The 16,338-nt window shown below is 34.9% G+C and overlaps 1 protein-coding gene across 5 annotated transcripts in view; it reads left to right on the forward strand.

Annotated features, from left to right (window-relative positions):
• Window positions 1-16,338, forward strand: part of LOC119000751 (lysine-specific demethylase 6A-like) — a 209,031-nt gene that overhangs the window by 166,768 nt on the left and 25,925 nt on the right. For all 5 annotated transcript variants that reach the window (XM_037065878.1, XM_037065882.1, XM_037065880.1 and 2 more), the window contains one exon: window positions 12,618-13,372. In XM_037065878.1, coding sequence (XP_036921773.1) covers window positions 12,618-13,372 — 755 coding nt within the window. The remainder of the gene's footprint in view (window positions 1-12,617; window positions 13,373-16,338) is intronic.

Consider the following 16,338-nt stretch of genomic DNA (forward strand, 5'->3'; position numbering starts at 1 on the left):
TTCTCAGTTTTGTATTTTGTTCCATTAATGAATTTGTCAATATTTTTCACTAATCAATACCAAGTTGACTTGGTTAATATAGCTTTATAATAAGACTTGAAATCAAATTATGCCAGTCCTTCAACAAATAATTTTAAAGCGATTTATTTTCCATAGCTCTGCATATATTTTGTTATATTTATTCCTAGATATTTTATTTTTGGAGGGAGAGCTAAATGGTATTGTAATTTTAACCTGAAATCCAACGTGAAATCCCATTACTCCCACAGGAATGTGATTGACTTATGTATATTATCCATGAATGCTGCAACCTTGATATATTGGTAATAGAGTAGAGGAGATTTTAATTTTTTTAACATGGGCAGTGAGTCACCTTTGAAAAAAGACAGATTTTATTTCTTTTTAATGTTTTTTTAAATCTCTTTATTGTTTTTGGTTGGTTGGTTGGTTATTTGTTTTGCACTAGCTAGACTTTGAATATGGTGCTAAAAAGGCATGTGAGAAAACATCCTTTCCTTGTCCGGTAATGATTTGAGTTTCTCACGTACTCTTATAGTGGAGGAAGTTCTTGTGTATTTTTACCTCACAGAGGGTAATATTATCAATTATGGGTGTTTGATTCCATCAGATGCTTTTTTGCATCTCTTCTTATGATTATGGGATACTATTTCTTCGCCTGGTGATTTGACAGATGACAGTGAATGATTGTCTAACATTAAACCAGCCTTGCATACCTAGGATAAGTCACACTTCACAATAACTTTATAGTTCTTTTTATACATAGATTTCTTTTGCTGGTATGTTATTGAGGACTTTTGCATCTATGTTGGCAAGCCATTTTGGTCTCTAGTTGTCTTGTAATGTCTTGTAAATTTGGTTTTGGCATTAATGGTAATCATTATCCCAGCCTCATAATGTGGTTATGAAATACTACTCTTATTCTACTTTCTGGAATGTATTATAGACCATTGACATTTTTTTTCTTAATGTTTGGTGGAATTTACCAGAAAACTCTCCTGGACATAATGCTACTTTCTGTCATAAAAAGTTATTTGTGTTGATTAAGTTTCCTCATGTTTATAGGTTTATTCAGATAAGGCCTTTCTATTTGGTGTTACTTTAGGTAGATTGTGTCATTCAGTTGTGTTGGTCAGCAAGTAAGTTACTAGATTGTGGGCACAGGGTTATATAAACTTTTAATGACCATGAGATTTGTAATGATGTTCCATATTCTGTCTCTGTAATTAGCAGTTAGTGACCTGTGTTTGTTTCTTTTCACCATCAGGTAGCCTCACTTTATCACTGGTATTGATCTTTTTAAAGAATTATCTTTTGGCTTCATTTAATTTTTCTTTGCTTTTTTGTTTTCACTTTCCTTGGTTTTTGTTTTAAATCTTAACAGTTTTTCGCCCTGGCTGGTGTAGCTCAGTGGATTGAGCGCGGGCCTGTGAACCAGACGATCGCGGTTCAATTCCCAGTCAGGGCACATGCCTGGGTTGCAGGCTAGTTCCTGGCAGGGGCCAGTTCCCTGCAGGATATGCACAAGAAGCAACCATACATTAATGTTTCCTTCCTCTCTCTTTCCCTTCCCCTCTAAAGATAAATAAATAAAATATTAAAAAGAAATCTTAACAGTTTTTCTTCTGCATATACTGGACTAACTTGGTGTTTTGTTTGGTTTCCTACAGGGAAACATGGATGATTTATTTTAGTGCCTTTTCTTCCTGTTAAGTATATTGATTACTCTAAATTTCCTGCCAAGCAGTGCTTTGGGTTAATCTCACAAATTTTAGTACATTGTGTTTTTATTTTCAAGATGGCTAACGTGGCTCAGTATAAGCTAGGAATAAGTAAATAAATCTGGGTCTTCTGAGTAACAACATGCAGCTAGTTTCCTTTTTTATTTTATTCACCCTTATAAAGATAACAGATTTTACTTTGCGTGAATGAGGGTTTTGGATGGGTGAATGTTGTGGTCAAATTGTTTCTTTCCCCAACAGTTTAATGAGAAATATAGATTATATATAATTAAATTAACCCATGTAAAGTTTATAAGTAGTGTTTTTTTGTAAATGTATTTTGTTGTATGTGTATTACTACACTTTTTTTTTAATACAATTGATCTTTGAACCAAAGAGATTTGAACTGCAGGTTCAAAAACTTAACAGATTATTTTTAGTTGGCTTGTTAATCTCCATTAACTCGGTTTAGTTGACTCACTGAGCCACACTTTAGCTGCCTGAGCTACTTAGTTCCTTTTTAAATGTTTGTCAGATGTGTTTTCTGTGGTTATCAGTAGAATTATGTTCCTAATTTTTTTAAATGTTTTGTTTATTTATTTTTAGATATTCTTAATTTTTGTTCGATGATCAAGTGTAAGTTAGGAATCCATATATGTTAATTATTTAAGTTATACTCAAGTTTCCCGTTGCATTAGGAACAATACGACCAACCCCCATGTTGTTCAAGAATCATTTGTATGTCTAACCAAAAATGTGTTTTTGTAACCAGATACAATCAATATCCACTTCTATTCATGTTATAGAGAGTCTCTAATTTCATATAGATCTTTAATGTTTACTCTTAAAGGTATTTATTATTGCATTGTATGGGCTGGGTATAAATCTCCTTGATTTTGTTATATTTCTTTAAAAATACTTGTATTTTTTCTTGTTTGGGTTGATTTCAGTAGTGCTGCTATGAACATTGTATGAAATTCTTTTTTGTTTTAATTTTTCATTTTTATTTAATTCTTGTTCAAGTACAGTTTTCTTTCTTGTATTCCCAGCCCTGCCCTTCCCCGAGTGCTCCCCGTCTCCCTCCCATTTCTGCCCCCCACCTTAGTTATTGTCCATGTGTCCTTTATACTTGTTCATGTGAGTCCATCCCCTTTTACCCCTGTGATTCTCTCCCCTTTCCCCACTGGACCCTGTCAGCCTGTTCCGTATTTGAATGTCATTGGTCATATTTGCTTGCTTGTTTGTTTTGTTGTTTAGATTCCTGTTTTGTATGAAATTCTTGCTGTGGATATGTCTTAATTTGTGAATCTAGAAGTCTGTATCTGTGAATGGGGTTGATATGTTATAAATGTTAAACCATTTGAGAATCTTCCAAACTCTTAATCTAGTTACTGAATTTTATACTTCTGCATTTATAGTACAGTATTATTTGAGATTACATTTATTTGATATAATTGCTAACACTTGATACTGATAAGTCCCTTCTTCTAGACATGCAAATGGGTAATGTTTCATATTTAAGCTTAGATGATATTTAATAACTAATAAAAGCACATGATTACTTGCCATTTTGTATTTACATATTTTTTCTTATGATGATGATGGTGTATAGTTTTTTTTCCAAATTCTTCATAAAACTTGTAGTTGGTACATAGGTTTTTTAAGTCTACATAATTTTGATTGCTGTAACTTATATTTTGTTTTGAACCTAAACTACATAACTAATGTATAATTTTGATTTTATTATTTACAATTTTAATTATTTTCAAAGTTGACCTGATTATGATATGTTCCTTGTATCTTTATATAATTGTTAGTCTCAGCTTGTCAATTTGTATCAAAAGCCTACTGGGATTTAATAAGTGTTATATTTTATGGCCCTGGCTGGCACAGCTCAGTGGATTGAGCAAAGGCCTGCGAACCAGAGGATTGCGGTTCAATTCCCAATCAGGGCACATGTCTGGGTTGCAGGCCAGTTCTCTGCAGGCCAACTCCCACCAGGGAATGCACAAAAGGCAACCATACACTGATGTTTCTCTCCCTCTCTCCTTCCCCTCTAAAGATAAGTAAATAAATACAATTTTTAAAAAATGTGTTGTATTTTATGTATAAGCCAACTTGGGGGCAAATTGTGATATTCAAACCATGAATGCAGTGTCTCTACATTTATATAGTTCTGCTTTTCTTAAATTAATTTTTTTATCCTCACCTATTTATATGTCTTTTTTTTTTTTTTTTGCTTTTAGAGAGAAAGGGAGGGGCAGAGAGAGACATCAATGTCAGAGAAAAGCATTTATTGGCTGCCTCCCAGCCAGGGGTTGAACCACAGAACCTTTCAGTTTCAGATGAGGCTTCAACTAATTGAGCCACGTTTTAGCTGCCAGGACTACTTAATTCTTTCTTAATATTTTCAGATGTGTTTTATATGGTTATTAGTAGAAGTGTATTCTTAAATTTATTTCCAGATTGTTTTTCATCAGACTATAGAAACATTAATATAATTGATTTATAACTTGAGACCTTACTTAACTAATTTATTTTGTAATATTATCATACTTTGATTTTGGTTTTACAGGATTGTGGATTTCATAAATAAAGATTTTTTTACCTTTTTCAAACTTTATCTATTTTATTTCTTGTCTGATTATCTTAGAACATCTAGTACATTATTGAGAAGTGCTAATAACATATCCTTGAATTCAACCCGTACTTGGGTAAAACATTTGTTTATCAACATTAAATATGTTGACCATAATTTTCATGAATGCTTGTTCTAGTTATCTGAGAGTCTGCATTGGATTTTGTCAAATTCTTGTCTAACATCCATGTTTAGATGCTGTTGCCTTTATATTAATAATGAGTGTTTCTACTCATTGTAATGAATATATTATATTGATGGCATTGATTTTTCAGGTATATTTCAGAAACCTACCTCTTTCTTAGATAACCCATCATTGGTCATGGTGCATGATTCTTATATATTCAGTAATTTGAATTGCTCATATTTTCTCAAGGGTATTTTCTTATGTATTTAAGAATCTTGGTGTATCTAACTGGCTTTGGTATTAGAGTATAAGTGTCTTTACTAAAATGACTTGCAATAACCTTATACTTCCTAAAGGGTTTTCTGTAAGATTAGTACAGTGTCAGCCAAAATGTCTTTTTAGGATCTGTGATGATGTCAACTTCCTGTTTGTGAAATAGTAAATTTTACTTTCTATTATTTTATATACTCAATATATATAAATATATATTTAAATGTTAATATGTATATTTAGATAATCTTATTAAAGATCAATTTTATATTTTTCTCCTAAATTTTCCTTCTATGTTCTATTATTTTGTATCATTGCTTTTTTCCCCATCTATATTATTTTTTCCTTATATTCAGTTTTGTATCTTCCTGGCGTTGCAATGTGGTAGCTTACTTTGTTTATCTTTGACAATGTCTCTAAAGTTATAAATAACCTAATTATTGCTTCAGGCAAATTTGGACATGTTACATTTTGATTTTCATGAAATTTCTGTATTTCTGTTGTTACTTCTAAACCCATAGAATATGAAAAATTCTATTGTACGTATTCCAAATTTTGGGTCTTTTCAGTTTTTATATCTAATGTGCTTGCATTTTTAACATGTGGTTTGACTTTAACATTTATCATTTTATCAAGCCTTATTTTCACTTCTAGTCTGTAGTCTATTTTGGACTATATTTCATATGAACTGCAAAGAATATATGTAATATTTTTCTGATGTTAAGAGAAGTGTACTGTAATATGACATTTGGTTGGTTTGTAGTGTTGCTAAACTTTTTCATATTATTGCCTTTTTAACTTAATTTCATATCAATTATAGAGTGCTATTTAAATTTGCAACTATTGTTTCTTGAATATATTTTATTGATTATGCCATTATAGTTCTCACATTTCCCACCTTCATTCTTCTTCACCCTGTACACTCCCTCCCCTCACATTCCCCCCTTTTAGTTCATGTCCTAGTGTCATAAGTTCTTCAACTTCTAGATTTCCCACACTGCTCTTGCCCTGCCCTTATTTTCTCCCTACTGTCTATGCTACTTATTCTCTATATCTTTTTTAAAAATGTATTTATTGATTATACCATTACAGTTGTTCTATTTCCCCCTTTCATTCCCCTCCACCCGCACACTCCCTCCCCCACCCTTCTCCCCCCTTAGTTTATAACCACATGTCTCAAGTTCTTTAGATTCTATATTTCCCCCATTATTCTTGCCCTCCCCCCTATCTATTTTCTACCTACTGTCTATACTATTTTCTGTACCTTCTCCCCCTTCTCCTCCTCCCATTCCCCTGTTGCTAACCCTCCATGTGTTCTTCATTTCTATGGTTCCACTCCTGATCTAGCTGTCCTCTTGGTTTGCTTTTGTTTTAGGTGTGGTTGTTAATAACTGTGAGTTTGCTGTCCTTTCACTGTTCATATTTTTCATCTTCTTTTTCTTATATAATTCCCTTTAGCATTTCATATAAGAAGGGCTTGGTGATGATGAACTCTTTAAACTTGACCTTATCTGAGAAGCACTTTATCTGTCCTTCCATTCTAAATGAAAGTTTTGCTGGATAAAACAATCTTGGCTGTAGGTCTTTGGATTTCATGACTTGGAATACTTCTTTCCAGCCCTTCTTGCCTGTAAGGTCTCTTTTGAGAAATCCGCTGACAGTCTGATGGGTACTCCTTTGTAGGTGACTGTCCCCTTATCTCTTGCTGCTTCCAGGATTCTCTCCTTCATTTTGGTCTTGGCTAATGTAATGATGATGTGCCTTGGTGTGTTCCTTCTTGGGTCCAACTTCTTTGGCACTCTCTGAGCTTCCTGTATTTCCTGGAAGTCTATTTCCTTTGCCAGACTGGGGAAGTTCTCCTTTATTATTTGTTCAAATAAGATTTCCACTCATGGCTGTTTCTTTCCCCCTTTGGTACCCCTATAATCTGGATGTTGGAATGTTTAAAGATGTCTTGGAGGATCCTAAACCTCTCCTCATTTTTTTGAATTTTCATTTCTTCATTCCTTTCTGGTGGGATGTTTTGTTCTTCCTTCTGGTCCATTCCATTGATTTGAGTCCCAGTTTCCTCTCCATTGCTATTGGATTCCTGGACATCTCCCTTCATTTCAGTTAGTTTAGCCTTCATATGTTCCTCTAATTTGTGGCTATAATTTGTTCCTTCATATGTTCCTGATAAACAGTGTCTTGAATTGTGCTTCTGAAAGGCTGGGAATTTCTTGGTCGCTGAGAGTTATTGGCTCTGGGACTCTGAGTTCTTCTTGCGCCATCTCTCCGGCTGTTTGTGCCTGTTATGTAGCAGGATCGGATCCCTAAGGTGTTCACCAGAGCAGGGCAACTAAGTCGCTGGGTTGTGACGCTGTTTGTGGGGGCGGGGTCAAAGAGGGGACTATGGCGTCTGCCTGCGCCTGCCGCCTCAGCTCCCACCGGTGCTGCAGTTGCTGCCGTCACCGGGCCCACACGTTTCGTGTCACTGCACGCGAGTGTGCCACCGCGATCAGCCCTCGCCCCCTGGGGCCTGCGTGGTCTGTCTCACTGTGTGCGAATGTGCGACCTTGAACAGTCTGCCCCACACCCCGACTGGTTCTTCCTGCGCGCCTAGGTCGGGGGACCTGTCCTGCCAGACCCTGCTCGCTACTGGCTCCTCCCCTCTTACCCTCCCCGTTGAAAGGTTAGATGTAGTTGGACTTCCATATAATTCAATTTTCTGTCCTTTGGCTGTGTCTTTGTTTCTCCAAACCTTTGTTTTATTCAAACTTGGTTGTGGGAGAAGGCACAGTGTTTCCACCTATGCATCCATCTTGGCGGAAGTCTCTTATTCTCTATATCTTCTCCCCCTCTCTCCTCCTCCCACTCCCCTGTTGCTAACCCTCCATGTGATCTCCATTCTTTGGCTCCGCTCCTGTTTTAGGTGTCTGCTTAGTTTGCCTTCATTTTAGGGTGGTGGTTAATAACTTTGAGTATCATTGTTGTTAATAACTGTCCTTTCATTGTTCATATTTTTTATCTTATTTTTCTTAGGTAAGTCCCTTTGACATTTCATATAGTAAGGGCTTGGTGATGATGAACTCCTTGAATTTGACCTTATCTGAGAAGCACTTTTTCTGTCCTTCCATTCTAAATGAAAGCTTTGCTGGATAGAGCAATCTTGGATGTCAGTCTTTGGATTTCATGACTTGGAATACTTCTTTCCAGCCCCTTGTTGCCTATAACGTCTCTTTTAATAAATCATCTGACAGTGTGATGGGAATTCCTTTGTAGGTGATTGTCCCCTTATCTCTTACTGCTTCTAGAATTCTCTCTTTCATTTTAACCTTGGCTAATGTAATTATGATGTTCCTTGGTGTGTTCTTCCTTGGGTCCACCTTCTTTGGGACTCTCTGAGCTTCCTGGATTTCCTGGAAATCTATTTCCTTTGCCAGATTGGGGAAGTTCTCCTTTATTATTTGTTCAAATAAGTGTTCCACTCGTGGCTGTTTCTTTCTCCCTTCTAGTATCCCCTCTGATTCGGATGTTGGAACGTTTAAAGATATCCTGGAGGTTCCTAAACCTCTCCTCATTTTTTGAATTCTTGTTTCTTCATTCTGATTTGGTTGAATGTTTCTTCCTTCTGGTCTACTCTATTAATTTGAGTTCCAGTTTTCTTTCCATCACTATTGGTTCCCTGTGCACATTGCTTCATTTCCCTTAGTGTAGCCTTCATTTTTTCATCTTTGGTTATTAGATTTTTCATCTACTGGTAATCCAGATTACCAGTATTTTGAACTGTGCATCTGATAGGTTAGCTGTTTCTTGGTCACTTAAAAGTGTTGGCTCTGGGGCTTTGATTTGTTCTTTTGTTTGAGCCATTTTTGGTCAGGTAGCACCTATTAGTTATGAGTAGTGGAGCCTTGGGTGTTTACCAGGGCAGAGCAACCCAGTCACTGAGTTGTGATTCTGTATGTGGGGGCGGGGTCAGAGAGAGAGAAATGGCACTTGTTCTGTGGTCTGTTGGATTTTTGTCTGCTCTGCCACTTCCCACAAACAGAAACTTTTCGGTCAGTGCTTTTAGGCTTTATTTCCCATCGCTGGGGCCCTGGATTGTGTGGTCTGTCTTGTTGCTCCTTTTTGCTTAGTGTTCACCATGTGGCTGGGGCAACCCATGTGGCTGGGTTGTGATGCTGTATGTGGGGGCGGGGTCAGAGAGGGAGCAATGGTGCTTGCTCCACTCTCCCTCAGATTTCAGTCTCCTCTGCCACTCCCCACAAGCAAACCTGGGCTCTTCTGTTACTGGTTCCTGGGTGGGTGGGCTTGTAGACCTTTTAAGATCCTGTGGGTTTCTCCCACAAACTCTACTGTGAGACTGGGAGTCTCTCCCAGCACCTCAACCCCAGCAAGTTTTTTCAATCAGTGCTTTTAGGCTTTATTTCCCAGTGCTGGGGCCTTGGGTTGTGCAGTCTGTCTCACTGTCTGTGTGTCAATGTGTGACTGAAGTCAGCCAACAGCCTTGTGCGCCTCACTGGCTTTGCTGGTTTCCCCCTGACTCCTGGGTGACCAACCACCACCTTTGCTTGCCAGGACCCCTCTGCCGGCCGCCATCTCCACCTCTCTTACTGGTCTGAGTGAATGGTTTGTTGTTGATGGAATTTGGAAAAGTTCAGTTTTCTGTCTGTTCTGATTTTGTTTTTCTTTCTAAATCTTTGTTGTCCTTAAATTTGGATGTGGGAGGGAGGAGGTACCGTGTTTCCGCCTATGTCTCCAGCTTGGCCAGAATTCTGTAACTATTGCTGAATTGTATATTTCTCTGTCACATCTGTAGTGTTTTGTTTTATATACTATTGAGTTTTACATCGTACATATTTGTACTTTTAAAGGAAATATATTCAATTTCACAATTCTTTTTCTATTGAAAAAATGTCTCTCGTTAAATTTTTTCTGTAATATGTTCTTTGATATTAATATCATTGTAATTCTCTTTGGTACTGTTTTCAAAGTATATGATTTGTCATCTTTTAACATTTTTATGCCTTTGAAGATAACTTTCTCTTTTATATAGCATATTGATATTTTTAAGCAAACTGACATGGTTTGCTTATGTGGAGAATGTTCAGTCCATTTATATTTAATATTATTATTAATGTGGTTACTTTTCATTTACTCTTTGTTTTCTGCCTGTAATGTCTCTTGTCTTTTCTGCCATATTTACTGTTTTTCATTATATTATCCAATATATATTACTGTAGTAGTGAAATCTTTAAATACAGAATAGTGACTCTCATTCATTTTTTCTCCCATTTGTGATATACATTATTCATATGCATACAAACAGTAAAAATGTTATATTTGCTTTAAATATTTGTATGTTTGAAAGGTAAGTAATACAATGTATCCATATACACAATTTTTTACATTTACAGTATCAAAAAATTGCCACCTTTATTTCTTCTTCTGGTCTTAAATTATTAATCACTGTCATTTTCTTTCACGTAAACTGTATGTTAATAATTTTTATATTAGTATTTTATTATTTTGTAGCCCTATGTTAGCTGGGGTTTTTTGAGAAATATGTTTAGCTCACCTTTGCTTTTCAAGTACAGTTTCACCTTAAATAGAATTCTCATTTGGGATTTATTTTCTTAATTACTTTCAACGTTTCAGTCCATGTACATGAATTCCAGTCTTTATGAGAAGTATCTTGGTTTTCATATTACTTTGTCTTCTAATGTGACTTGTCACTTCCTGCTTTTGGATTTCTTACTGTAGCATTTACTAGTTTTATTATCATGTCAGGCATATGATACTTTTGTGTGTGTGCTATTGAGGATTTCTTTAACATTCTGGGTTTGTATATTTGATGACGTTTTTCATCAGTATGGGAAGTGTTCTTCCTTGATTTCCTCAAATATAGTTTTTGAGGTTCTATACATTTATGTTCAATAGTTGTTTTTTTATTGACTACTGATCATTTAAAATCTTTATTGTAGCTAGTTGTTAAATGAACTTATTTTTTTCACCTTTTAGTAAGTTGTCATTTGTGCAGTTGGAAGCTACTGTTTCTCTTCTTATTTTGATTTAATTTTCCCCTGATTTTCTTGGATTTTCCTCAGTGTTTATGACATGTTGTTAATCAGATACTTATTAGAGCTAAAATTGTGTTTGTAGTCCATCAAGAATCCCGTATAGTCTTCATTTAGACTCACATTGAAAGCTGCAGTTAGCTCTGAAGTCTCCTTTTGCTTTTACTCCACTGTGGATTCCCACTGAGTTCATAATTTAAAGCAAATTATAAACTCAAAATACTTTGATCTGTAGCTTGGAATGTTATAAAATTACTACTTTTCATTTGGTCGGTTATTTCCTAGTTGTGGAACATGTGAGTTAATTTTGATGGTGATGAATGGAATTCTTGATTTGCCTACCCACATCCTTTTTATGGATGAATTTTTCATCACTGATTATGTTACTGATTATTATATTTGCTTTTTCCATGAATTTTTTATGTATCTAGGATTTTATTGTACTAAAGTGTTTATATTATACTTTTAATTTGTGTCACTTTGTCAAATATTAAAATGTGTAGTATATAATCTGAATAAAACACTCCATTACCATTTCAAGATGTTTCAAATGATAAAATTCAGTGTTAAAACCATGATAGCAAAGTATAATTAGATGACTAAAAGTGACTTTAGTTTATATAAAACTTGTCAGTTCAATTTTCATTACTTTACAGGTTATTAGTGACAAATTTCCCTCCTCATGAAAGCAAGTAGGCTTTTAGCCTGTTATTAAACTACCAAACTCAGAAACGAGCAACTCTAAAATTTTATTCAACATTCTGAACTTCCACTTAATATGCAATTTGAAACTAAAATATGTTAGTGTATGATTATAATTCTACATTCTGAAATGTTACTAGCTTTCATGTTCTGTTATTGGTATACTTTGGAAGCTCTCACATGATAGTTTTAGTATACCCATATTAATTAGTGTTGTCAAATTAGTTTATTAATTACTTTGTTATTAAATTGAAATGAGAAATCTTTCATTGCAATGTATGACACTTTTAGCCCAAATTTCAGGTAAAACCTTACTTCACTGAAACTTTTAATTTCATAAAAGAATGTCTGTCAAAAACTTTATTAATTTTGATAAACTGTTGCATCAGAATTATTTAATAATATGAGTATATTTTCCAAATTAAGTGAGTTTGGGAAAATTTTCTCTCCCTCCAAGAAATTCATTGAGACTCTGCTAAAATATTTTCGTGGGTTGTAACTGGAGACAGTCGATGAAAGGGTGAAAATTTGTATGTTATTTCTTTGAATACTTTTATAAATTTAATAGTTTTGCTTCAGGATTAAGGATAACTGCTGGGTTTGCATTAAAGGCTGGCTAATAATTTTAAAGTTTTGATTAATACATTTTCTGTATTAAACTTATAGTAAGTACATTGTAGATCAATGCCTTGTTTCACTTAGTTTGTGTTTGTGTTTTTAATTTGTAGTGACTGTATATATGGCTTTCCATATCTAAATTTACTGATAAATTTCTGTAAAGATGAAAATATGTGCAATGGAATTTTTTTAAAAATCTGAAAACCTGATGTGAAGTAATATGACACTGATAAATAGAATCAAATTAAGGAGCCCATTTACATGATTTTTTCTAAATATATGAATTGTTTTAATAAGTTAGTAATGGAAACTTTAAAAAAATAACTTTAAAGGTTTAGGATTAAGTATATTATACATTAGTTATTTCATACAGCTTTTTTTATTTAATCTTTTTAATCCTCATTACTTAGTTTACTAATAAGATATTTAAACAAATCTTTTTAATTTCCTTATATTTTGTTTTTTAGGTGCTTCACAAAGGTCAGAGTTCACATATGTCATTACCTAATGATGAACAACCTCCATTTTCCACTGGTCCTGCCCAGTACCTCCAAGCAGCTAGTGTGGGTGTTCAAAAACAGACTGGACGTCGAACTCTTCATAGCAATTCAGTAACACAGGGAGCTGCACTGAATCACCTCTCCTCTCATATTGCTACCTCAGGTGGACAACAAGGCATAAATTTTACCAAAGAGAACAAGCCTTCAGGAAATAGATCTTTGGTGCCTGAAATAAGCAGGCACGCTGGAGACACGCCTAATGGTTGTGTTGTTGTCAGGGGACTTTCTAACCATATTCAGCAACTGATAGCAGAACCTGATTGCAGTCCTAACCATAGAGACTGTACCTCACCAGATTTACTAATATCAGAGAGTCCTCAGATCTCTGCCACAATGATTGGAAAAGCTAGTGACAAAGCCAGTAATAATCACCCACCTTTTCATACAAAGAGTAATATTTCTGTTACCTCTTCGCCGCCTTCTATCATTTCCACTACCACATCTTCTACAAGATCCACTGCACAGACAATTACACACAGTGTTACCAGCCTTAACAGTCCTCAAAATAAGTTTTACAAAAATAATAGAGAAGAACTACAGTATTTACAGAGCTCTGCAAAACCAAATCTGCCTATAATTAGCCTCGAGTCTGGTCCTCAGATTATACCATCAATGTCTGTGTCCATATATTCAAGTTCCACAGAAGTTCTGAAGGCATGCAGGTTAGTATGAGAAATGTCATCACAAAGTAAAAATAGTTGATTACTGTCCAGATCAGAAAACAGACAACATGTTGATTATATAAGAAATGGAAATTATTTGAAAAGTAATGTAGTGATTTATTTAAAATAAGTTTTATCAGGATCTTTCTTATGTTTCAGTGTCAGTTTATCCTTTTTTTGTGATCTTAACTTCTCCTTTACTAAAAATACAGATGTTATTTTGAAATTTTTATGAAGTAGTGCATATGTACGTTAAAAAATTAGAAGATATACCCTGGCTGGTGTGGCTCAGTAGATTGAGTGACAGCCTGTGAACCAGAGTCACCAGTTTGATTCTGAGTCAGGGCACATGTCTGGGTGGGCCAAGTCACCAGTAGGGGACATATAAGAGGCAGTCACATATTGATGTTTCCCTCCCTCTCTTCCTTCCCTTCTCTCTGAAAACAAATAAATAAAATATTTAAAAATGAATAAAAAATTAGAGGACACAGATAATAAAGGTACTATATTCCACCTTCTCAAAGGTTACCTTTACCTTTGATCTCCACAGCTCACTCCTGATAACCACTATACTCTTGTCAGTCTCTGTGAGTTTCACTGTTATATCCCATGTATGAGTGAAATCTGGTCTGTTTTGCTTAGGGCAGTACCCTCAAGGTCCATCCATACTTTTGGAAATCGTAGTGTCTCATCTCTTCCTATGGCTGAGTGTTCTCCATTGCATACAGTGTGTACCACATCTTTATGCAGTCATGTTTAAAAGGACAGTTTGGTTTGGTCTGTGTCTCCATGTCTTTGGCACTGTGAATAATGTTGCAGTGAACATAGGGGTGCATATATTTTTCAAATAAATGTATTTTGGGTTTTTGGTAAATATCCAGAAGAGGGATGCTGGGTCAAATGGTAAGTCTTGTCTTAACTTTTTAAACCAAAATAGTTTTTCAAGGACCCACCACACTGTTTTTTCACAGTGGCTGTTCTATACCAGTTTACATTTGGCACTGAATGAGGATTTCTTTTTCTGTACAGCCTCTCCAGCATTTATTTTTTGTTGTTGATAATAGCCATTTTCACAGGTCTACTGTGGTATCTCATTGTGGTTTTGATTTGCATTTCCCTAATAGCTAGTGAGAGGTGAACATCTTTTCATGTATCTGTTTGCATCTTCCATGTCTATTGAGGAGGGGTCTTTGACCAGGTACTCAGCCTATTTTTTAATTTGATTGTGTGTTTTTTGGTGGTTATGTGGATTCTTTACATATTTTGGATATCAGACCTATGTCTGGGCATTATTGGCAAAAAATTTTCCAAGTCATCTGCTTGCCTTTCTTTTTTTATTGTTGGTGTCTTCTCTTCTTCAGGAGATTTTGTTTGGTACACTTTAATTACTTGATATTTTTCTTTTTACTTTCTTTCTTTGCCTTTGGGATCAGATTCATAAGATGTTGACTACAACAAAGGGCCAGAAGATTTAGCACTATGTTTTCTTCCATGTAATATATTGTTTCAGATCTTATATTTAGATCTTTGATCCACTTTATATTAACTTTTGTACATTGGGACAAACTCTAATGTAGTTTCATTATTTTGCATGTAGATTTCCAATTTTTCCCAGTGCCATTTGTGGGAAAATTTGTGAGGCTTTCTTTTCCAATTTTGGCTCCTTTGTCAAAAATTATTTGCCCTTATACATGTGGCTTTATTACTTGACTCTTAAATTTGTTCCATTGGTCTTTGTGTCTGTTTTTCTCCCAGTGCCATACTCTTGATTATTATAGACCTATAGTATTATTTTAAGTCAGGTAGTAGAATATATGCAGATTTCTTCTTTTCTCTCTGAATTTCTTTGGCTATTTGGGGTCTTTTGTGGTTTCATACTAATCTGATGAATTTATGTTCTGTTTCAAAAATGATATTGGGATTTTGATGGGGATTGCATTAAATTTATGTATCGCTTGGGATAATATAGACATTTTAACTCTGTTGCTTCTCAAATCCAGAATGTAGGATATCTTTTCATTGTGTCTTTCCAGTCTCTCTTAATAATGCTGTATAGCTGACAATATATATATCCTTTGTTAAGTTTATTCCTAGGTATTTATTCTTGTATATCCCTGAAAGTATAGTCTTCCTATGTATTATTTTGATAGCAATTGCAAAAGGAATTTTTTGTGTGCCAAGTTTTGTTAGAATATAGAACAGAAATGAATTTTAAACTTTTATTTATTTAATTTTTAAATAAATAAAGGATATGCCTATTGCAAAGAGAGAGAGAGAGAAACAGAAACATTGATGTTAGAAGGAAACATTGATGAGTTGATTCGGGTATGCACCAGTTTTGCAACATTTTGGTGTACAGGATGGTGCTCCAATGACCTGAGCCATCCTGCCATGGCTGGAAAATAGTAGGTTTTTGTATCTTGATTTTGTATCCTGCAACATTACTGTTTTGGGTTTTTTTTTTAAATCTTCACTTGAGGACATTTTGTCATTACTTTTTATAGAAATAGAGGAAGAGAGAGAAAGAAAAATATTGTGAGAGAAAATCAGTCAGTTGCCCCCCACATGTGTGGGTACTGGGGATTTAATCTGCAACCTAAGTATTTTTTATTATCAGGACTCAGACTCACAACATTTTTGTTTTAGAGCAGTGGAGTAACCAACTGATCCACACTGGCTCAGGGTTGTTTATTGTTTCTAACAGTTTTTGGTGGACCTTTAGAATTTTATATATCCAGATTCATGTCATGTGCAAAAAATGATTTTTACTTCTTTGTTTCCAGTTTGAATGCCTTTTATTTTTTTCTCTAGCCTTATTGCTCTGGCTGGGACTTCTAGTACTATGTTGAATAAGAGTAAGAGTGGACATCCTTCTCTTTTCCCTGATTTTAGAAGGGAAGTTTTCAGTTTTTCACAACTGAGTATGATATTGACTGAGGGTTTTTCATATATGGCTTTCATTATGT

This window comes from Sturnira hondurensis, unplaced genomic scaffold, assembly GCF_014824575.4.
Source record: "Sturnira hondurensis isolate 20B ecotype Veracruz unplaced genomic scaffold, ASM1482457v3 Scaffold0016273, whole genome shotgun sequence".
Taxonomy (NCBI): domain Eukaryota; kingdom Metazoa; phylum Chordata; class Mammalia; order Chiroptera; family Phyllostomidae; genus Sturnira; species Sturnira hondurensis.